General features: G+C 51.8%; 1 protein-coding gene across 1 annotated transcript in view; it reads right to left on the reverse strand.

The window, feature by feature from the left end:
• Positions 1–24,121, reverse strand: part of ABCA13 (ATP binding cassette subfamily A member 13) — a 125,818-nt gene that overhangs the window by 71,516 nt on the left and 30,181 nt on the right. Inside the window, exons 11-21 of the mRNA XM_059711290.1 lie at positions 17,649–22,346; positions 15,199–16,983; positions 13,373–13,482; positions 10,419–10,537; positions 9,108–9,271; positions 8,193–8,272; positions 7,440–7,558; positions 3,246–3,440; positions 2,916–3,080; positions 1,958–2,132; positions 338–477 (exon numbers count right to left, since the gene is read on the reverse strand). Coding sequence (XP_059567273.1) covers positions 338–477; positions 1,958–2,132; positions 2,916–3,080; positions 3,246–3,440; positions 7,440–7,558; positions 8,193–8,272; positions 9,108–9,271; positions 10,419–10,537; positions 13,373–13,482; positions 15,199–16,983; positions 17,649–22,346 — 7,750 coding nt within the window. The remainder of the gene's footprint in view (positions 1–337; positions 478–1,957; positions 2,133–2,915; positions 3,081–3,245; positions 3,441–7,439; positions 7,559–8,192; positions 8,273–9,107; positions 9,272–10,418; positions 10,538–13,372; positions 13,483–15,198; positions 16,984–17,648; positions 22,347–24,121) is intronic.

Genomic DNA, 24,121 nt, shown 5'->3' on the forward strand with positions numbered 1-24,121 from the left:
GTTCCCCTCAGGGTCCCCACCTGTTCCTCTCGGGGTCCCCGCCTGTTCCCCTTGGGGTCCTCATCTGTTCCTCTCGGGGTCCCCACCTGTTCCCCTCAGGGTCCCCACCTGTTCCTCTCGGGGTCTCCCCCTGTTCCTCTCGGGGTCCCCCACCTGTTCCTCTCGGGGTCCCCGCCTATTCCCCTCAGGTCCTCATCTGTTCCTCTCGGGGTCCCCCACCCGTTCCCCAGGGAGTCCCCACGTTGACCTCACTGTCTAGAACAGCAGATGCCTCCGCTACACCTTGCTTCCAGAAGTACTGCCTGTATGGCTCACCCGACCCTCATTTGCAGCTTACCTTTCGGATGACCTTTTTAATCTCCGGGGTGTTGGGTGTGTACAGTATTTTTCCATGTAATACAGGTTTTAGGAAGGACCACACCAAAGCGCCATTTGGAGACTGTAGTATTTCCTGATAAAGCTTCAAGCAAAATGGTGCTGTTGCAATTAAAAACAGGAAGAGTGTTACCAAGATGGGATGCCCAGGTGAGGGGATTCGTTTGCATATCCATGCGCCTTGCTTTCAGTGAGTGATGGACACAAGTCTGCATTTGGGCGGAGACTCAGGAATGTGGTTCTTGACTGTGTTTAGTGGCTCCTGTCTCATGAGCAGCCTCAGGTACCACGTTCTCATCGATATTTGAAAGAAACGGAGTGTGACCTTCACATTCCAAACTGAGCTTCGACAAGAGCACTAGGGTGGCAGGGACACCGAAGACAGACATGGTGAGAAAGGGAAGCTCTGGCTCCCAGTCCAGAGAGCCTGTAGAGTTTGGGGGCCAGCATAGATTTTTTTTACATAAAATTCGCTTTATAAACTGCTACTGATTGTCTTTGCTGCACTATACAGAGCTGTGGAACTCACTCCTTTGATATGTGAAACTGCCTTGTTTTCACTCAGATCCTCCATTCCTCATGGTGGTGTAGTGGGGTTTGCTTGACTCAAGCACAGGTAGGAATGAAGGCAGGGCCTGCATCGCCATAGCGATGAGTAATCAAGTGTCATCAGGCCTGAAGCCGGCGTGCGTGCTCCCATCCCTCTTGCATTTCCCCTGAAGAGAGCATGTGGAATGGAAATGCTCTCTCTGCTGCGATCCCCGATTCCTGACACCCGAGGCGTGAAGAGCACGGTTGTGGTTATTTCCTCCACATTCACCATGTGACTCAGAGAGTACCATAAAACCGATAGAAATAATCCCATAAAATGTCAAGTGAGAGCATGAGTACATAATAAATTTAAAGCATGAATTATAGAGCTTGCTCTGCATTTTAACAACTTGCACTTTAAATTATGAGCTTAATGTAGACAGTAGCGACTTTGATTTCAGAAGAGACATATTCGTGTTTATGTGCAGCTGCCACGCCAGCGCCGGGCAGCCTGACTGAAAAGGAAGGACCCTTTGCTGAGAGCGTTGGTCATGAACGGGTTCTGACTTGTGTCAGATGATTTTTCTGCATCGATTGGTATGATCATATGATTTTCATTTTGTTTATGTGATGTAACATGTCAATTGATTTGCAGATATTGAACCAACCTTGCATTCCAGGAATGAATCCCACTTGATCATGGGTATTTTCTCTTTAATGTATTGCTGAGTTTGATCTGTTAACGTTTTGTTGAGAATTTTTGCTCCTATGGTGCCAGGTGGACACTGGACTAATGGGGCGGCGGGGGGGGGGGGGGATCACTTCATAAATTATATAAATGTCTGACCACTATGCTGTACACCTGATACTGATATAATATTGAATGTCAACTGTAACTGAAATTTTAAAATTCCAATAAGAAGGAAGGATAAAAGTTAGAGGGTGGAAAGCAATTCCTTGACAACCTTCTAAACCAAGCATTTTGTATAAAGCAAAGTGAATGGTCAATATGCAAATTAATCAAAGCAGACATGGATTACAGTTTTCTTACTTGAGTCTTCAGGAATGTTGAATTTTTCTTTGTCACTTGCCAAGAGCTCGTGAACTCTGGGCAAGTTAAAGAACATGTTCGAGTGGCTGAGAAAAGACTCTTGCTCCTGGCAAACCATCGTCATCACGGCCTGGAAAGAACTGAAGGCTGAACGGGCCGGGTCCAGGGGGGAAGCCTGAGCACAGGGAAACACACCTCAGTGAGCAGTGACGTGAGCGATGCCCTTGCAGGCCTGTGGAAGCCCCCCTCCTCCCACTGAAAACACACGGCAACTAGTCAGAGGTGTGCAGTCCCTGCCGTGGCCTGTTCTGTTCTGCGAAAGCCATGCAAACCGCCAGGGGTGGGTCACACACACAGCCAATCCCTGTCCACGATGAACCATGATCCACGCAATGTCACCAACGCAGACGAACGCTCTCAGTGTGGTCTCTACTGGCAAACTGCCCACACCGACGTCTCCCCTAAGTGTCCCTGGGCTGATGGGCAGCTCCGAGGACTCACTCCACCATCTGCCACATCCTGCCCCCCATGTCCACACCCGATACACTCCCTCCCAGTCAGCTCCATGCCAGGCAGAGAGTTGAAGCAGAGACAAATATCACACCACTAACCTTTCGAGTTTGTTTGTATTTGCAGAAATGCCCTGTAATTTTATGCCAATTATTTACATGGAAGTAACTGTCTCAGGTTTGAGAAAGCATTTACTCTCCGACTTGAGTCAATAAGCCCTGGACTCTCATTTGTGCTGACAGACTAGGCACGGACGGCCCCAGCCTCCCTTCTCAGAGAGACGCCGGGCCTGGCTTTTTGTCGTGTTGCCCCAGAGCCATTCAAAGGTTTTCCTGTCCCTACATTGTTGTCTCAGGCAGCAGCTAGATGTGGCAAAAGAAATACAGGCAGAAGGACCGAGGGCCCAGCACGTCTGAATGCTTCCCTGAGGCCCAGATCAAACACACACCTGCTGAAAGCCGGGCACGTCCAGCAAGGCTGTGATGTTCGCCGTGTGAAGGAACTGGGGGAGGTGTTCCAGGACGCGGCTGGCTCTGGGGAGCAGGCGGCTGAGCCTGGAGACGACGTCCAAGAGGGAGCTGAGCACGCCCTTGGCTTCCGCCGGCATCAGAGTCTTGAAGGAAAGCACACAACACGAAATCACCACCACCACGCTCTGCCTCCCAGGGGCGTCATCTGAGGGCGAGGACCTGCTTGCTCTCATTCTCTCCTGACCTCTTCCCCACCCCCGGCAGCAGCCCCACAGACGTCGCACAGGCCACGCCAGCTGGCTCCCTACCTTGTAAATGAAGTTGTGCAGGTCCAGGTTGCGAATCACAGACACAAGCAGAGAGTACACTCTGGCCCCGGGCAGGCCACACAGCTCCTTAGTGGCAACGCCAGCCTTCCCGTCCTCAGGAAAGGCCAGCAGGAGCCGCAGCACGTCCTGGTCACATCTCCCGGACAGAGCCACCGTCAGGGCGCCGGACAGGACCTGGTGGAGGAGGGTCTGAGCAGATGCACCCAAGCTGGGCAGCCCCACTCAGGGAGGAGCCTGAGCACCCAAAGCCCTGAATGCGGGGGGTTCACCTGGAGACACACGAGCCCACCTCTGTTCCACTCACACATTTGGATGAAAATGTTTCTGAAATGTGCACCTAATTTAAGCAATCTGCCCTCTGATGACTCAGGGCAATACATGACCACCCGCCTCCCCCCGGCCCTCCAACCCTGGCTGCTCTCAGATGGAGCGCTTGTGACTTTTTCTTCACGTTCAGCCTGAGCCTCTGCTGTCAGCTTATCACTTTTACTTCTCACAGTTATCAGTGTGAAACTATGTGTTTTCTCCTCTTTTTGCGACTTGAAAACCAGAGTTCTGAGCTTCTTATAATTTTTGAAAAGGAAAAGCAAACAAAGCCAGAAGGAGGGGCTGAGGAGGACCTGTGTTCAATCTATTTGTGACTAGTGACCCAGTGCACGGGTTTGTGCACATTGAAAGGAAATTAATTAGACGGTGGCCAGGGAGGTGGGACTGGGCAAGACGGGCCAGACACGACCTGGAGCCAATCTCCCACGGTCCCTCCCCGGCGTCAGCGGAGTGAACAGAGTCCCTCTGGCAGGTGGGGTCCCTCGGCCTGGCCTGCGGGGATCAGGCCAAAACTGGCTCTCCGACATCCCCCAAGGGGTCCAGAGTGCGAGAGGGCGCTCTGCAAGTTGCTGTTGTACAGGGTGTGGAACACAAACTCAAGTGAGCAGTAAACCAGATTCGGGGCTGACAGAGCCCCAGCAACAACATAACCCACGCCCGAAGGTGGAATCCCACAGCCCCACAAGGAATCGGGCTCCCTCCTCTCTGGTTTTGGGGTGTGTCACCCTAGAACTGCTGCTGCCAAGTCGCTGCAGCTCAGCAGCTCCTGCATTGAGCATGTGCCCCATGGTGGTCAGTGCGCATCATAGCGACCGGTCAGACAGTCAGGCACTTAGCATATTAGCCTTTTATATATATAGATAATGCCCTCAGAGGAGCTGAGCTGCTCTCTGTGTGGGTGTGGCTTTCAATTACTGAACAATAAGATTTTAAAGACATGAGCTTCCCTTCCTGTCTATGCTCATACTCTGACAGGTACAACTGCTGCGAAACGTTCGACCCAGCGAGGGCCGAGACCACAAGCGACTGTTCAATTGCCAGGAGCCTGAGAGCAGGCGGAACTCATCAGATGCTTTCATATCACGTCATAAAATGCCCAAAACGATGAACAGTTAGGGTTGGGGCTCTCCCGCACACACCAATAGGACGTGTCTATAACATGCAGAGATATTTCTAAGGAGCTGGCTCACACAATCGTGGGCCAGCAAGAAGGCGGCCCCAGGCATAGCTGACACTGCAGCGCGGGCCCAGGGCCAGCCCGTCTCCTCTGAAGCCCTCAACTGATGGGACGCGGCCCACCCCAAGGAGGGCTGCCTGCTTCACTCACAGTCTATCCATTTAAAGGTTAATCTCGTCTTATACCTTCTCAGACATTCAGTTTGTGTCTGACCAAATATCTGGGTGCTGCGGCCCAGCCAAGCCAGCATTTAAATGAACCCCACAATGACTGGGATGTGCGGAAGGACATTTGCAACCTGTGAGGGGACACGTCAGGTGTGTCCAGACCTACTTCACCAATTTCTTCACAGGGTCTCATGGTGCAGACACACCTTCACCTTCGCCAGAAGACGGAGAAGTGAGGGGATTTAAAATACCTGAAGGGCCCTGGCCGGATGGCTCAGTTGGTTGGAGCAACATCTTGTGCACCAAAAGGTTGCAGGTTCGATCCCCCTTCAGTGTACATAGAGAGGCAGCCGATCCATCAATGTTTCTCTCTCTGTGTCTCCCTTCCTCTCTCTAAAATCAATCAACATCCTCGGGTGAGGATTTAGAAACAGAAACTGACCGTTGGAATCACTGGCCAGAATAGCAAGCGCTTTGCAGAGATCAATGCAAACCCTGAAAGTGAGGTTCAGAACTATGTACCTAAGTGCACACAGGTGCACCCCCTGCAAGGTCCCCAGCACCTGCCACCCACACGTGCCTCTCCGCATCCCATGTCCTGACGTAGCCGCTGCCCAGAGAACCCTGCTGCTCGGAGCGGGGACAGCCCGGCTTCTGAAGGCGCCGCCGGGAAGGGCGTGTCCACGTGGACGTGTGAGTGAGGCCCTGCTACTTTGCTCAGTGGAGAAGTGCTCCCTGCAGGCGGCCAACAGCTGGACTGAGGATCCGATGCGACGAAGGCACAACCGACCGGCCGTGCCGCGAGTCCAGGGAGACGGGTATCAGCAGTGGCCACAGGGACACGCAGGGCGCTACCTGCTGCCATGGGACAACCTAGGAAACCAGAGCCCAAGGTCGCCTCCTAAGGGACCCCATGCGCAGGCAGGGTCTGTGGACGCGTGCGGGTTCGTGGACACACATCATGATCAAAGCGCGAGTGTGTCGTGTACTTGAATGGCAGGATGCGAGCTTTCTCATAGCCTCCCGTGCCTCACTGTCCAGCAGTTAGGTGACCACAGCGACGTCCACTGTCAAGGAGGCAGAGGGAGAAGCAGGGATGCGGGGATCAGCTGGCAGCCATCTGCACAGCAATGTCCCTCTGCACAGGCTCCTCCAAGCACAGCCTCCTGAGATGGGGCGCCGGCGACACCTGGTGGCAGCATGCTTGACAGGCAGCAGCACCAGCCTAGGTCAGAGCCTGATGGGAAAGGGCCTGGAGGGAGCCGACTGTCCCAGCTCCAGCCGGCGGTCAGCCTCTTCCTTAGCCAGTCCTGCCCCGCTGCCTGGAGGTCCCACACGGAATTTGATCACAGCTGCATACAGGTGCTCTCCTACCACCTCACCCCCCACCCAGGCACTGGGGCCTCTCCTACCACCTCACCCCCCCACCCAGGCACTGGGGCCTCTCCTACCACCTCACCCCCCACCCAGGCACTAGGACCTCTCCTACCACCTCACCCCCCACCCAGGCACTGGGGCCTCTCCTACCACCTCAGCCCCCCCCCCACCCAGGCACTGGGGCCTCTCCTACCACCTCAGCCCCCCCCCCCCACCCAGGCACTGGGGCCTCTCCTACCACCTCAGCCCCCCCCCCACCCAGGCACTGGGGCCTCTCCTACCACCTCAGCCCCCACCCACCCAGGCACTGGGGCCTCTCCTACCACCTCACCCCCCCACCCAGGTATGTGGCACTCAATGAGCCGCCTTTTGGGATTGTCCTTCAAGACAGATGTTCTGTGACAACCGCAAAGAGCTTGCTGATGCTGTAATTTGAATTCTGGGTTCCTAGCTTCTCTCTATTTCTTTCTTAGTACAGATTCATTCTTCATTAACTGATCTACCTGCCACGGTTTGCATTTAGCCCCAATTAGCCAGAATCCACATGAAATTTAACACATGAAATTGGGGTCCAGCTGATTGTCAATAAAAATGTTCACTGGAAAGCCATCTTCATGGTGACTGCTCTGGAAGGTTCTCTGCGGGGAAAGTAAACCCTCAACTGGCCGAAGTGCTGGAAGGGCAGCGAGAAATACCTGCTAAGACTCAGGTGCTTCCCAGAGCAGCATGAGGTTCACCTGCCTGCCCCGCCCTCCGTGCGTCCCCACGCCCTAGCTCAGTCGCCCTGCCATGCATCTCAGCCACCCTGCGGGGCCCAGCCCCTCACCACAGCCCACCACACTAGCGGTCAGACGGCACAGCTGCTCTCTCCCTACAGGAGGCCACAGCCCACTCAGACAGTTTGAGGCGTGTGGGGCGTGCGTCGGGGTTAGAATCCCTGGAGTAAGTATATCGCCAAGTTCATCCTTCCTCACCCCAGGGAGGCAACACTGTGACACTGAGGGCCCCGAGGTGTTGGCATCAGACAAGGGCACCTCAGTTCCCTCTGCCTCCAGGTGGCATGGATCACAGCAGCCCAGCCCAGTGTGGGAGGGTGGGAGGAGGGCGGAAGCGGCCACACTGTACCTGTGAGCGGGAAATAACTGCTTCCAAAATACTGCTGACGGTGTCATCTGAGAGGTGGGCAGAGCGAAGCTCCTCGGTGAAGGCGGTGAGGTTCTTCATCAGGTCTCTCACTCTCACATCTGAGAAACAGCAGCGGGAGAAACAATACAGTAACGCATGCCGGGGCTGGTACTGAAAACGAGGTTCGATGCTAACACCTGGCGAGGCCCGTTTCCTCCCGCAGGCGCAGCCACACCAACACCACATGGTCTTACTGACCGCGCCCTGAGCCCTGCCCGCTCCTCGGAGCCGGCAGGTTCACCGGTTCACCGGAGCCCAGCAGCCCCGGCGCGGCGGCTCTCCCCGCTCTCTCTGAGACCTGCGCGCTATAGATTTCCTCCGGGAAGAGGTTCCCTTGGGAGCAGGACCACGTGCCTCCCTTCCCTCCATGCATCTAGTTATCTGCTGCTTTCCACCAGAGCAGGGTCATGGGCTGCCGGGGGCCCCAGGCCCGGGCACTAATGCCACAGGCGCCCGTGAACTGCCAGAGTGAGGGCCATGGGTCCCCGCGTGGCCTGGGAGCAGGGTGGGTTTGGCAGCAGGATCTGAGGACCTGCCTCCTTCACCACAAACCCCTCAAGCCAGCCGAGCTCTGAACTGTTCTTAATCACAACAGCGTGACTTTTCTCTTTTATGTTTTATTTTTATCATATTTTTGTGTGAGAAACTGAACTTCACTTTTAATCCGCAAACTTGGAAGAACCACATACTTACCCACAGCTCCTGTGAAACTGCTAGGAGAAGTCATCATCAAATTCCCAGGAAACAAAATCTTTTCGAGCCTCTGGGCCAACCTGAAATGGCAGAAATTAAAGCTGATTTTCACAAGACGCCACGACAGAGGCGGTGCCGGGTGGGGAGCCCTGCCTGGCCCCCGGAGGGGAGTGACCACGAGATGGCATCTCCACGGAGTCCTCCCACCAGCAGACATGTCTCCTGGCACTCTGTGTGGGCGGCCACTCAGTGACACTGCGCCCCAATCCTTGCTGCAGGGCCCCCCCGCTGGGCGTGATGAGTCTGGGGAATAAGGGTGCACACTGCGCTGGCCGGGTGGCTCGGGCAGTTGGAGCATCGTCCTGTGCACAGAAAGGTGGTGGGTTTGATTCCCGTCGGGACACATACCCAAGTTGTGGGTTCCATCCCCAGTCAGGGTGCATGCGGGAGGCAACCAACTGATGTTTCACTCTCACACCACTGTGTCTCCCACCCTCCTTCTCCCCCTCTCTCTCAAGTCAGTCAGTGTGCCCTCCGGTGAGGACTAAAATGAAGGGGTGGGTGGAACACAGGGATGTCTCAGGAACCAGGAGTCGGAAGAACGCCTCACTCCAGCAGGATACCAAGTGCCCGATTTCCCCTCCTGCGGTTTGCACTTGGAGAACATAAAACAATGACTCCACTGTGAGGAGGTCGTGTGGGAACCTCTGACTGTAGTGTCGGGTCTCAGCATCTGATCTAAGTCCACGACCACCGCAAAGCCTGAGAGCTAGCGCTGCCCTCCCATCTCACCACACACGTTACTGTGCACACGGGAAGGGTGCGGCCCACGCTGCTGCCTGCAATCCGCAACTGGAAAAGGCAAGGCAGCGCCCACCTGAAGGAAACCGTGGTGCAGTGGGCCCACTGACATACGTGTGCAGGCGCCGCGGGGTCCAGTCCCACGCGGGCGGGCACGCACAGCCCCGGGCGGCGGCGCTCTCCAGGTGGCTCTTGAAGCGCCGCAGGGAGCGGGCGAGGTTCCTGCGGAGGCCCTCACAGTCCAGCTGACCGGGCGCGGACCACACCTTCTCCAGGTCCTGGAACAGCAACGAGAGCCAGAACGCAGCTGGGTCAGGGGTCAGGTCTGAGCCCACGTGCTGGGAGGTTTCAGCTCATTTTCCCAGAACGAGAGAAACAGTGAGGAGCCAGGCGGTCCCGAGAACGCGGCTGGAAGAAGGCATGGCCCTGGGGCTCCGCGTGACACCCCTCACAGGAAGGCACCTCCAGTTCACAAGTGATAACTACCTGCAGCCCTGACTCCCCACACCACCGTGCACACCGTCAACAACCTCGGGGGACCCACACTGCTCCCACCACCGTGCACACCGTCAGCAATCTCGGGGGGCCCTCACTGCTCCCCACACCACCGTGCACACCGTCAGCAATCTCGGGGGGCCCACACTGCTCCCACCACCGTGCACACTGTCAGCAATCTCGGGGGGCCCACACTGCTCCCACCACCGTGCACACCGTCAGCAATCTTGGGGGGCCCACACTGCTCCCACCACCGTGCACACCCTCAGCAATCTTGGGGGGCCCACACTGCTCCCACCACCGTGCACACCGTCAGCAATCTCGGGGGGCCCACACTGCTCCCACCACCGTGCACACTGTCAGCAATCTCGGGGGGCCCACACTGCTCCCACCACCGTGCACACCGTCAGCAATCTCGGGGGGCCCACACTGCTCCCACCACCGTGCACACTGTCAGCAATCTCGGGGGGCCCACACTGCTCCCACCACCGTGCACACCGTCAGCAATCTCGGGGGGCCCACACTGCTCCCACCACCGTGCACACCGTCAGCAATCTCGGGGGGCCCACACTGCTCCCACCACCGTGCACACCGTCAGCAATCTCGGGGGGCCCACACTGCTCCCACCACCGTGCATACCGTCAGCAATCTCAGGGGGCCCACACTGCTCCCACCACCGTGCACACCCTCAGCAAGCTCAGGGGGCCTCACTGCTCCCACCACCGTGCACACCGTCAGCAAGCTCAGGGGGCCTCACTGCTCCCACCACCGTGCACACCGTCAGCAATCTCGGGGGGCCCACACTGCTCCCACCACCGTGCACACCCTCAGCAAGCTCAGGGGCCCTCACTGCTCCCCACACCCAGCACCAGCAAGCTGCACGGGCCAACCCCATGGACATGAAACTCTGAAACATGAAAGACAACCAACCTGGTAGAGGTCATGCAGCACAGGGACCCCCTGCAGGGCAGACACAATGAGCCACCTCATCCCACCTGGCTGGCAGCTCCGAGCAGCACACAGGACATCCCTGGCCAAGGATGGGTTTTCTGCCAGAGGAGAAAGAGAATAATTACTCACCCCTTTTCTCCGGAAGGAGCTGCTCTCCCGGTGTCATTTCTTAAAGACTCAAAGTGATACAAATTCAGAGATTTCTTAAATCATCAAAATGAACATTGGAACATGAGGGGAGAGCTGTGGCTTTTCAGTTCCAAATGTAACTAGTTACTCAGTTTCCTGGGCCTACCCGATGGACAGAAATGCGTTTCCCTCAGCCATGTCCCCACAGTGGTCCCTCTCCTGCACCCGCTGGGCAAGGTACTCACTCACTCTGAGCTTCTCTCCTCATTCCCTCCGTTTTCTCTGAAATCTTGCTTCTCTCCCCATTCTCTACATTTTCTCTGCTCTCTCACTTCTCTCCTCATTCCCCCCATTTTCTTTGATTTCCCACTTCTCACTATTTTCTCTGATCTCTCTCTTCTTGACTCATTCTTTCCATTTTCTCTGATATCTAGCTTCTCTCCCATTCAAATTACTCACTCAGCAAAAATTCCAAGCCATGACTCAGCAAAGAGGCAAAGCCATGACTTGGCAGAAATTCAAAACCATGACTCAGTCAAAAAAAATCAAGAACCTAACTCAGCAAAAAATCAAAACCAGACTCAGCAGAAATCAGTATCATGGGTTAGGGCCAGGGTTAGGGGATTAGGATTAGGGCTAGGGTTAGGGTTGGGGTTAGGGTTAGGGTTAGGGTTTAGGATTTAGTGTTAGGGCTTAGGGTTAGGGCTTGGGTTTAGGGCTAGGGCTAGGGTTTAGGGGTTAGGGTTTGGGTTAGGGTTCAGATTCTCACCTACTGTCCCTGAGCAGAGATGGCAGTGCCCTTTCAGTCCCAAAAGGACGGACAGTGGCACACTGATCAAGGTTAGGGCACCCAGCCTGCATACTCATAGGTCACATCCAAAAATCTCCCCCCACCTCACATCCTCACAGCCATCTCTCCTCCTGACAGCACCCACTGGGTCTCTGCCCCAGCTCACCCCTGCACCGCCTTCCTCTCTGAGCCTGGGGCTCCCCCTAAAGGGAGCTGCTGTTATGGGTCCTCCGAAGGCTCAGGTCACATGTAGGGCCTCCCCCCAGCTCACTCCCCAGCTCCAGCTCCCCAGTCCCCTGCACCTCCTGCACCTCCTGCACGTGCTGCCTCCCCTCCGACCTGCCTTTCGGGGCCCGGCCTCAGAACACCTGCGGCCCCGGCGCAGGGCCTTGCACTCCTGCCCCCAACTGTGCGGACCGACAGGGGCTCATCCCAGCTGCATGGACCCCCGGCACGCACACGCTGGGCCAGACTGTGCAGGGCTGTGCTCACTTCTTGTCCAGGTCACTGTTCTCACGCACTCATTTCCGACATAATTCAAGTATTCGATCCGCAGGAGGAAATGACAGCTCTCCTCCTGCTTCAGACTCAGCTCAGTGGCATGTTAATAGCTACTCCACTTCCAGTAGGAAAGTCACTGGGCTGACTGCGCGCCCGGATGCTGGAGGAGCAGCCATGCCCACTGTGGCCCATTCGGGCCCGAATCCTATCGGTACCTTCTCTGGGCCTGTCACCGCCTCCTGCTCTACAGAACGAAGCGGCCGTTTGATACAGAAAGGAGCGCGACAGGTGTTTTTCTGGCAGCTTGCGGATGACATACTTGAGTTTTCTTGTTGTGAAATGCAAAAATTCAAAATTAACTTCTGTTACTAATGTAACTTCAAGTATGCTATATTAATTTAGCAGCCGCAGCGCAGAATGACAAAACGCACATAAATTCAGGTATTATTGAATGTAAATTCCCTTCGCTGCCCGCCCACTAGCTGACTGAGATGTCAGCATCATCACCCCTCCGAGGTGGCTGGGCGCAGGGTGCCACATAAGCGGGCGGAAGAGCAACAAGCCCGACCCGCGCAGCCTCCTCCCGGGACCTGGGCACTGAGGCCCTGCACTGACCGTGCTGCCCGGGCCTCACACCCTCCCCCCCCGGAAACAGACTCCCTCTCAGAAAACAAGACCCTCCGTGGCCAGTGGGTTTCCTGGGAGGCAGCCCGGCATTTCCTTCAGCAGCAGCACAGGGGAGAGCTCACTGAGGTACGCAGGAAAGGACTTGGCAAGCAGGACCTCAGTAGACGAGTTAATTCATTTACAACCCAAACATTTAGTCCAGGGGTCCTCAAACTACGGCCCGCGGGCCACATGCAAATACAAATACTGTATTTGTTCCCGTTTTGTTTTTGTACTTCAAAATAAGATATGTCCAGTGTGCACAGGAATTTGTTCATAGTTTTTTTTTAAACTATAGTCCGGCCCTCCAGCGGTCTGAGGGACAGTGAACTGGCCCCATTTAAAAAGTGTGAGGACCCCTGGTCTAGTCATTCATTGCACAGGTGCCGGGGGGGGGTGGGGGGGCGGAGACGGATGGAGTCAGCGGCAGACCCTGCCCTCGGGGAAGTCAGACAGTGGTAGGAAAGCCTGAAACATGAGCACTGAGGGCCCTGCGTCCAGGTGACCGCGTGGGTCCCTCGGCACACCTGGGGGAGGGGAGGAACGAGCATTCTCTGTGCCAGGCACAGGCTGTGCGCCAGGTGCCGACGTGGCGGCTGCCTTCAAGAAACACGACTCTGATAGAGGAGGGAGCTGTACACACACTAGTGAGCGCCTCGGCATCGCATCTGACAGAGGTCTGCTCAAGCCACGGCCAGCGAAGGGTGGAGGCAGGCCTCCTGGAGAGCCACCCCAGCTCCGAAGGCTGCATGTTACCCTCAAAGAAACTAGGGAGGTGTCCACCGTCTCGCTGACAGCCAGCCCTGGAGACTGGGGCGTTAGCAGCACTTCCCATGGAGCGGCCCACCTGTGAGCATGAGCAGCACACGCAGAACCAGCGTCCTCGCTCTCTGCAGGGTCCCCATGGCTGCTGCGGGCTTCCAGGGCGGCTGGGAATCCTGGCACATTCTGGCAACACTCGGGAGAGAAAGAAACGCCATTAAAGGGTGAAGGTGTGGGCCACGGCGTCCTCCCTGTGCCCGGAAACAAGTGGCAGCACACGAGTGGAAACTCCTGGCCCCGGCACCGCGCACACCGCCAGGGCCTCCAGCTCGACCGCAGGCACGGCTTTCAGCCTGGTGCTGCCACGCCAGGACCACGTGAGCTCAGTGCTGTGACTAAATGCACTGGGACGGGCCGCTGCAATCCGCGAGCTGCCGAAAACGGGTTTCTGCGGAGTTGCCATGAGCCCCTGCAAGTGACAGAGTCTGAAGCCACCTGGCACCTCTGTAGGCCAGCCTCAGGGGAGCCAGACGGGAGAGCCGAGCATTGCTCAGATACAAGAGACAAAGGTCTACTTCTCGGCTACAAGAAAACATAGACGAACTGGAAGAGAAGGTGGGCTGAGCCTAGTTATTACTGAACTATGTTTTAGCCACAGAAGGACAAACATAAGAATTTATCTTTCTGGCCAAAAAAAAAAAAAAAAACATGACGGTGTGTAGAGCCATTTACTAATCACCATCAGGTAATATATATTTTGGTAAATCCTGAGATTGAATTATTATATTTCAGTTGTGCTACAAGATCGGGGCCTGGGAGCAAGAGTCACTATTCAGTCTCTGCACAGCCATGAGGGTGACTTTCATTCTTGCTCAGTAGATGTGTTGTTCTGAGCATGAAAACGCACGGTCCCTGTGTCAGGGTCCCAGCCTCTAAATGAGTGAGGTCGAGGCCAGGATGTCAGACAGCATGGCTGCAGAGCCCCGGCGACCTTGCTCATCACACACAGGCTTCGACGGGCAGGTTCCCACCAGCTCCCAGGGAGGCGCTGGTCCTGTGAGCTGACACTGTGGAGACAAGTGCTCGGGTCTCCTTGCACCAAAAGGCTGCAGGTTCAATTCCCAGGCAGGGCACATACCTAGGTTGCGGGTTTGATCTCTGGTTGGGGCCCTTATCAGAGGCAACGATAAATGCCTCTCTCTCGCTCTCATTCTCTCCCCCCCTCTCTTCCCCTCTCCCCCTCTCTCTCTAAAAAATCAATAAAAACTTATCCTCAGGTGAGGATTTTAAAAAGAAGAAGAAGAAAGGGTGGCCCGGGACAGCCAGTGCATCTCTGAGACACGGGAGCAAGTCCTTTCAACCTCAGGCAGCAGACAACTCCGAGCCTGACATGTGCAGGCTTCTCAGAGCAGGGTTCCCCGACCTACCATCCCGGGGCGGGGGCAGTGCTTGGAGTGGGTCAGCCAGGTCGTGTGAGGTTTGAATCTAAAGAGGGAGAAAGCCAACCACTGCCTGGCCCCTCGCTGTGGCCCGGCAGTCACAGCTAGAAGCAGCGTTTCCTGTGGGAGGCATGTGGCCTCCGTCTCACCTGACACGGCGTGACCTGTGGCTGCTCGAGCACATGAACAGAAAGGCTGTGTATCGACCAAGTCTTGGGATAGGTGAACAGAGTTAAGAGGTTTTTACTGTTGAAAATAAAATAATTTACCTTTGAAAATTTGTGGATAAATTCAAATTCTATTTGCAAATAAATGAGTCAGACAGTGAAAGAGACTGGACTTGACTCGCGCCATGGAAGCTGCCTTCAGACAATAATGAAGATGCAGTGAGGACACGGGCCCTGGTCAGTGTACGCCCTGCCTGTCCTGCTTTAGCCGCTGTGGTAGGAAACAGCGAGTGAGTGTGAAATACCTTTCATCTGCCAGGACTTCCTGCCAGGACTCCGTCCACGCAATCAGCCCCTTCACGCAGTTCTCACACGGTGCCGGTGCCGGTGTGAGGTCAGGAGAGGCGGTCCTCTCCCTCGGGGCCTTCTCCCCTTCCTCTGACGTGACACTCTTTCCAGCGGCCGCATTAAGGAAAAGCTCCAGGACCGGCTGAAGCGCAGTTTCTGCAGAACTGGTCCACTGAGGGTTGCTCAAGAGAAGCTCTTTCCGCAGGAGCGCCGCCCCGCTCAGCACGCTCCGGGCGGCTTCCTCCAGGTGTCGAGGCGTCACTGCCCGAACCAGAGAGGAGGTGAGAGCCCAGGCTCCACTCCCGGCGCCTCCACGGGCGACCTCCACGGCCGTCCCCACGGCTTTCAAAAGGGCGTCTGCATGCTGAGCCCACGTCAGCCACAGCTGAGAAACATTCAAGGCATCCTTCTCTAAGGGACCCCACAGAGCGACGGCCAGGTCAGCCACCATTCCCAAGAGGGGCCCCATGTCTGTGCTGTCTCGTGACCGCATTTCATCCAAAACCAGGGCCACTGCGTGAGCATCCCAAGGGAAACCACGTGTGGAAACGGGATTCGGACGTAGGAAGTCTGTCTGGTTGGTGATGTGATTTATAGAAATTAAGCAATCTAGGATTTCTTCCCATACGTTGACAGAATCCATAGAAAATACTTGAGTTCCATTGTTAATTGCTACCAGAAGATGCTCCATGTCTCCCAAACTGATTTCCCCAGAAGTTAAAAATTCTGCAATTTCTTCTGAAATATCAGAGAAGTCCCTGGACTGGTTGGCATAGGACAATATGCTAGATGACATATTGAAAATACCAGAGTCTTGGGAAATATTAGGTTTGATCCCGATCATCCCAAAGGCCAAGTCCAGAAATGGGACCAACAAGTCATTTATATTTTCAAATACTAACTGATCCACTTTTTTCAAAGCAGTTATTTCATTCACAACATTTCCAACATTCTGTTGCAAAATGGAATACAGAGAATCAAAGAGTTTCATGGTGTCGTTGGTACCCGAGACAGGATGAGTTTCCAACGCAGCGGCCACCTTCCAGGAAACTTTCTTGGCGAGCTGGAGCAACGCCACAGTGGAGTTCACAGACGCGGCCAGGTCCCTCATTTCCACACCTGCGCTCACCAGCACGCCTAGAGCACCAGGCATTTCCGGGAGGCGTTCCGGGACGGGGCGTCCTCCACCAGCTCTTGAGGTAACACCAAGAAAGCTCTTAGTAGTTTCTAATGTTGCTCTGTTTCTCAGAGGGAATGAGTGGTTTGTGAAGGAAAGCAGATCAGTCAGGTTAGCAAATAGAGCCTCTCGGAGGGAAGGACACGCGGCACGGAGGTCCTGGTTGGGAGAGTTTAAAAGAGAATCCGTAACAGTTGCCATCTCTACTGAGGCTTCTCGCATGCGGTGAAGAGCTGCCTGGAGCTGGTGGCGGAGCTGGGAGAGGTTGGCAGAACTATTCATGTGGAAAAACTGACTTACCTGGGTAAGAAACTCCAAATTATTTTCAGTCCTATTTCTCACAGAAGTTTTACTTAGAAGAGCATTAAATAAATCCCGCAGGAACTTCCATCCCCGGTGATTACCAAAATAAAAGTCTGTGTGGTCTGACACGAGCCACCCTTTGATTAGGTGGCATACAGTCTCCTTTAACCTTGGAAAAATGCTCATCAATTTCTCTTCTTTCATGAAGGTAAGAAATTGGTCCACTTTCAGAATTTCTAAAACTTTATCCTTTGGGACAAAGCTGTAAATATATATTTTTTTATTTCATGTTTAGCAATGGAAAGATTAAAACATACAGTTATTATTTTTGTTTTATACGAGCATTACGGGGGGATAATACTGACTGGTTGCTGATGCTAAAATACACCGCCAATGAAAGTTAATATTTGTTCCAAACAAAATAAAGCTTGTTGGCAAGCTTCAAAGGGATGGAAAAGGGTATATGGGAAAAACATGTGACTGTTCGTTTTAAAATTTCTGAATTTTGTCAATTCCCAAATATAAACATCACAGTACATAAACTGAAAATATTTAAACTCCTCAGTTGCGATTAGACAGTTATTACAATAATTTGAATTATGACCATGATTTATATGCGTAAGTATTTAAAAACTAATTTTAATTTCATATAACAGAATTTCATAATTATATTCATAATCAAAAAAGACAAGAAAGTAGAGTAAGTGACTAATTGCCAGGGGCTAAGCAGTTTCTATGTATGTTTAGTAGTTAAACAACAGTCATCAGTTACTTTACCCTGACGTTTCAGTAAGATGTTCTCTAGGCCACAATTCACTTCAAAGAGCTTTCACAGGGCCAGGCACAGTGCTGCTCGTGGCAGGTGCGCCGCGGGAGGTAAAGTGGGTTGAACGTGTAACGACATGTACTGCACAGAAGCAGACTCACCTCATCTCTGCAACAATGTCGTGGAGGTCTTTTGGCAAAAGAGATGTTTTATTCTCAGAATTTTCCTTCTCTAAAAAGGTGAAGAATGTTTTCAAAAGCTGTCCCATGGACTCCACCATGCCTCCTGGAGGGAGAAGTACCCTCTCACCCTTTTCTAACGGTGTCTGGTTCACGGTGAGGTTAATGAGATTCAGGATCTGAAGGTCAGTGTCACTTAAGTTCCAGGCTGCTTGTCGAGAGCCCGCAGCTAAGTTATTGACTGAATTAATTAGGAAGCTTTTCAAAAGCAACCTAGCAACTGAGAAATTGGTTGACTGTTCTTGGTTGACCAGTTGAGCAAGAAGGTCAACGGGAGAATCACCTCCTCTGGAAATGTTTTTGAGATAATCCGAAAAGGTATTAATATCTTTAGTCAATGTTGAACTCTCACTGACCAGAAGGAGGAATAGTATTTGTATTATTCTGGAGTGTTCTTCACTTGCATGTTTACGAAGCCAGTTTTTTGTGACGGATGGAAAACCTCCAGTCGTTTCTGATGAAGGCAACGATGATGAATTCAGGCTTTCCAAAATGTGGACAAGTTGCTCGGTCATTTTCTGAAGAGCCACTGAGTTAATCATTGGAATCTCTTCATTTATTTTAGAGAACAGGGTTCTTCTCTTGAAATTGAGGTTTGGCTCTTTCATGGCTTGTTCAGACTCAAGCCACAGATCTTCAAACTTGTAAGCTGTTTTACTCTTTTTAATAAAACTTGACAGTGCTTCGAAATGCCTTCCTAGAAGGTTTGAATTCAAAAATGTCATGAATAGAGAGACTACAGAGCGAGTACTATTTCCTAGGCTCTCATCCCCAGAAAGTGAATTTATCACCCTTCTCAAACGTAAGGGAAGGTTCCTGAGAGACGCCTCTGCGCCTTCATTGTTAAGGATCCTGTTTAAAAGAGCTAAGTTATCAAGAATGTTTTCATCTGATGTAGCTTTTGTAAAACTGACGTTTCTAAACTTTTCTATGATTTGTAAAGCAACTTGCTTCAAGGGGCCAGGAGGACAGAGTCCAGAGGTGCTACCCTTGCTCTGATTTCCAGATAGGACAAATGGAAACACCTTACGCCTAAATTCTTGCACAGTTTTCACAAGCGAGGTTTTCACGTGGAAGACTTCAGACAGCTCTAGAAGAATGGAGCTCCAGTTCACTAGCTCATGAATTACGCAGACCATTTTCTTAGTTATTTCCATCCGTGAGCTTTTATTTGAACATTGTGAAACTTCACCCGGGGGAGACAGGTGGAGGTGGTCAAGTATACTAGCCACTTTGCTGTAAAAGCGGCCATTACAGGCTTCTAATTCTGGATCCTGCTGAAATCCAGATATTGTGTAATTCCGGCACCAAACCACAGGAAGGCAAGTTACAACCTGGGCAAGAACCCCTGGCTTGTCCGATACTAATTCAATGGTGTCCAGGAGAGTTTTCATCACAAACATAAAGTCTTCCTTGGCGACATGAGAAATGCCTACGCCATGAAGGACTGTGAAGTCGTAGACATCCTTGAGGGCTTTGGTGACGTTCTTGTCCACCACTCTCTGCAGGAGCCTCACGGCGTGAGGGAGGGCATAGTACAGATCCACCACAGCATCCACGTCCTCTCTGGGGAACAGGCGTGACAGCCTCAGCAGATGATTGACGTTCCAAGAATGGGAGCTGTCTACAAACTTCTCCATCAAGCCAACAAGCAACTTGACCCCCAAACTGTCAGTACCTGGTCTACTGATATTCTTTATAAAATCCATTAGGCTTTCACCAACTTGTTCAAGTTGGTCTACCAGAAGGTCTATGTCGGTCTTCTTTAGGGTGAGCAGGAAAGAAGCTATCTTCTTTAAAACTTCATTATTACCTGGATCTTCTGGAATATTGTGATGGACTGGGGGCATTAGGGAGTTGAACATATCCCTAATCAATTGAATACCAAGACCCACAGCTCTCATTATTTCACGTGGAATTATTTGGGGTGAATTTTGGAGATCATCTGATAAGTTGAAGACAAGGTAACTTGCTAAATGAAAAAGTGAATTACCTAAACGATGCATATCCTTTTCCTTTGGACTGGCAGTAAATATATTTAAGAACTTTTCAGCTTTAGAAGAGAAGTTATTTTCCAGAATGTTAGGGAAAATATCTTTCACAAGTTCTTGAATTTCTTTCCCCAGATCTACTAAATGGAGCCAAGTATTTTGAAATCGGCTAGGAATTTCTTCTGACATTTCTATAGGTCTTAGAATTAATTCAGTAAAATGTTTCCAGTTGGATTGAGATGCAAATTCAAAGTCTCTTGTTAAGTTGTTGATAAGCATACTTACTTGGTTTGTGGAATTATTTAAAAGAGTTAATAAAATCTCCAACTTTGGTGCCTTTTCTTTTTCAAATACTGCTGTAAGTATAACATTTAGGAAGTCAGTTACATTTCTTAAGTAAATAGCCATACAATTTACATTTGACTTATTCAACGAACAACCAGATTCCACTGTATTCAACAGCCAAGTAACAAGTGTCAATGTAGAATTAATTTTATTTTCCACATCACTGAAATGCTTCAAAACACCCTGAAGAGGGCCTTGTGAAAAACTAGGGTTATAGGCCACATACGAATGATTGAAGATGTCCACCCACTCAACGCATCCTTTCAGTCTACTCACGATGTCCTCGGAGGAAAAGAAGGAATTTAGCATGGCCAGAACACGTACCGCCCTCTGTGAAGTATTTACATGCAATAAGCCATCTTCCAAAATAAACGCAATCATGTTTTGGAAACTGTCAGCACAGGACAATGCAGTGTGGTCATGTGACACATTTCTAAGAAACAGTACTGTTTCTCTCAGGTCAGTGATGAGGCTTCCAGAGTTTACTTCATAATCCGTGAGGTCATTTAAAAGGAAGTGATTGACCAGGTGTGTATGTCCGCCTCTGTAGCCTGAGGTACTGCTTACCGCAGCGAACACATTGAGCACAGAATACAAAAACTCCCTGCCTGCTCTTGTGTTGAGCGGAAATGCCTGCAGCTGACTCAGGGCGGTGTCCAGGGTGGAAAGGGATTTCTCCACCTGGTCCGGGTGGAGCAACTTGACTCTAACCAATGCCTCACGTACTGCTCCCCAGAGGGCCCTGAGATCCCGAAAATCGTCCCGGTCATGGAAGCCGCCACCTTGAGTCATGTTTTTCAGCAGGTTTAATATGAGTGTAGCAGGGCGATGAATGGGAAATATTCCCTGGCAGCTTTTAGAAATTTTCACATCACTTTCCAGTTCACCCAAAAGCTGGGTAAGCGCGATATGAAGAGGAGTGAAAGCATTCACATCCAGCTCCAACATCTGAGCTGTGCTTCCCCAGATTTCAGCCCACGCCTGAAGCCACGAAATGGAACAGTGAACAGCCATCCGCTCACTGAACACACTGCCATCTGCGGGGAGGTTTGAATGAATCTGTGCCCACAGAAGAGTAAGTGGAGGCCCTCCATCTACTGAGTAACTCATAGAAGAAGTGATTTTATTATTCAAAGCAAAGCATTCATTACCCAACAGGGTTCCTACTGAACTGTTGAAGAGCTGGTCCACATACTGAAATAAAGAAATACGAAAATCCTCATCCCCCATGAGCAGCTGTTTGAGGCCGGTCAAAGTAGCGTGGATCACTTCCAACTCTGGGTGCTCTGCGGACAACAGGGACTGGGCTTGAAGCTCCAAAAAGTTGAAAACTGAAAGCAATTGCTGACAATAAGATACTTCAGAAATTCCCCCAAGAAGTTCTGTTGTCTCATATAAAAATGCAAATGCTTTGCTGATATTTTGAAAATTAAATTGCTTCATAATCTCAAAAATGTGCTTCGAGGTTTGAGTCAGGAAAGAGAGCAAAGACTCTCTCCTCTGGATGCCCAATAATTTGTCAGTGTATTGGTGAAATGAAGAATAAACCTGCAGAAGAAAAGCTGAACCTGGGTCCTTAAAGACATTTAAATAGATATGAGTCAAAATGTTATCAACTTCTTGTCTTTGCGGTTCAGAAAGGGCCGAGAAAAGAGCAGATGCATTCCTCACAGCATAGACAGTGTCCAGAGCCTCCGAGACTTGCTCCTGCCTCAGGAACCCAAGTTCATAGAGACTGTGGATTACAGATTCACTTAGATGAACAAAATCTATTCCCACAGCTGGTGAGTCAGGCCAATCCGAGTGAAACAACTTGGAAAAATTAAAGCTTTTACTAAGAATCCTCTCATTTTCTAGAACAGAAAAATTTGAAAGTGTAGACAAGTTTTCGAATTTAATTCTCTTTCCTTTGGAAATGCCGTACGTCCACAATTCCAGGAGCTTGGGGTTAATTTCAGAAAGTACTATTTCCATAAATCTCAAAATATAGCTTGATTCCTTCTTTTTAAGAGTGTGCATTTTTTCAATCGCCTCTTTGCCAAATTCCAAAAGTTTCTGAGCATCAAAACCAGATGGCTCTCTTCCTAAATTCTTTAAGTGATTTATCCAGGAGTGACTTGCATTTAGAAGAGTCTCAGTGGGACCGCTGGATGAGTCAAAAGGGTTAGGCAACAACAATTTCTCCAAAAATTCCACGAAGGACAAAAGAAAGTTCATTTGCTCATCCTCAAGGGCATCCAACTTCTTTTCCTTCATGAGATGTTCCTTTGTGGCATTTAAGACCCTACAATATTAACAGAACTGTATTGGTATCAGAAAAAAAGAAAGATAAAGTCAACCTACAAATTTTCAAGATAATAATCAGATTTATTGTTAAAGATAAATGAAATATTTACTAGACAGTGTGTTTTCCCAGTAGGAATTATATGAATTTGAGCATCTGAACGTGTTTAGAACTCCGCAATGCAGCTGCCCGTATTTAGCTAAAAACCTGCTTGCTGCACCGAAATAGCCCATTTTCCTCCGTATGGCTGTTAGAGACAGGTCTGCTGCTTATTTATGCAGAAGAACCTTAGGGTGCGATTCCTCATCACATCCCAATGTCTTGGCTGCAGGGATTGTCCCCAGGGCAGCGTGAGTCAGACGCTGTCCGGTGCTCTGAGGACCAGTGTTGGGTCCCTGTTCTGGAAAGCAATTCCTGAACCTCCCACCATTACAACCTCATGGGGTACTTTTCCTCTAAGTGTTTATTTTTAAAATACACACCTTTAAAACAAGAGTTCTGCCACAGTAGCAGCTGAGGAGTCAGGACAGGCCCACACTTGTGAACCGAAGTCCTGACGCAGGAGCGACAAGCCCATGTGGGAAGCCCTGGGCCCCGTGTGTCTCAGACATCAGGAAGAAAACATGGCGCACCTATCAGATGAGTGACAATGCCCCCTCACGCACAGGGGCTGGGGCAGCCCCTTCCCAACCCAGTGACACGTGTCACTGAGAAACCCAGGAATGGACTCAGACCATGTGTGGAGGGCCAACAGACTCGTTAGGTTTCAGAATTGTAGATAAGAGATTTGGCTATTAATGGCTTAAAGGGTGAACCTTTCTCAACTTCTTTAAGTCTAATCCTGCCGTGTGACTTGGGCCCAGGAGACACAGGACGATCAAACACAGGACTGAGCGGTGCTGCTCTCTAACACCTGGGGTCCCGGAGCAGAGAAAACATGGGCTCAATCGAGCCTGTTGTTTGCAGGACAGAGAGTGGCTGCTCTGGCCCACGGAACACGGAAAACATCCCCATTGGAACAAAAAAGCTCCAGCCAGGGACCCACACCTTCATCGGCCCGGCCCTCCGAGAAGCGTCTGCACACGCACGGGGCGCGTCATCGGGGCTGACAGCGCTGGGGTCCGTGCGTCGCGGGGTGGGAGGGGGCGGCTGTGCATGAGGAGCCCTTGGTATAGAGCCAGTGCCATGAGTGGAATGTGGCCCCTCGGTCTTTGTGTCCCTTCACAATTTGTACAGCCACAGCCACAGCCACAGCCACAATCCCAGTCATCCCTCCACAGCCTTCTGAGGTACATCATCATTTCCATTCGTGGGAAAAGAAACATTTCAAAGAGGGCAGGAACGGGAAGGCACGTGGCCCCGTGTTCTCCCTCCCTGCGAGATGTCCACCTCCCAGTCACCTCCAGCTCCGCTGTCTTACATTGGTGGCTTCCTGTCCTTCTACCGACTCATTTACCACCACCATCTGGCCTCTATCAGGAAGGTACCGTGCCGGCTGCTACAAGCACAAGCACAACCCTGAACGTGCCATGGAGCGCATACAGACGCCGTGGTTGTTGCCGTCTCTCTCGGGCTATTAAACATTTGAGACTTTCAGGAGAGTAAGGCAAGGCACTGGTTCTCCTTCCCATCCTCCTCCTCCTCCCGGGAGTGGGAGTCCAGGCCTAGAGGTGCAGGTGTGCTCCGAACCAACTGTAGAACCCGTTCAGCTACAGAAACCTGGGCCCTGCACACGGCGAGTCAGCGTTTCTGCGGCAGGTCCAGACTTGCATATG

This window comes from Myotis daubentonii, chromosome 10, assembly GCF_963259705.1.
Source record: "Myotis daubentonii chromosome 10, mMyoDau2.1, whole genome shotgun sequence".
NCBI lineage: Eukaryota > Metazoa > Chordata > Mammalia > Chiroptera > Vespertilionidae > Myotis > Myotis daubentonii.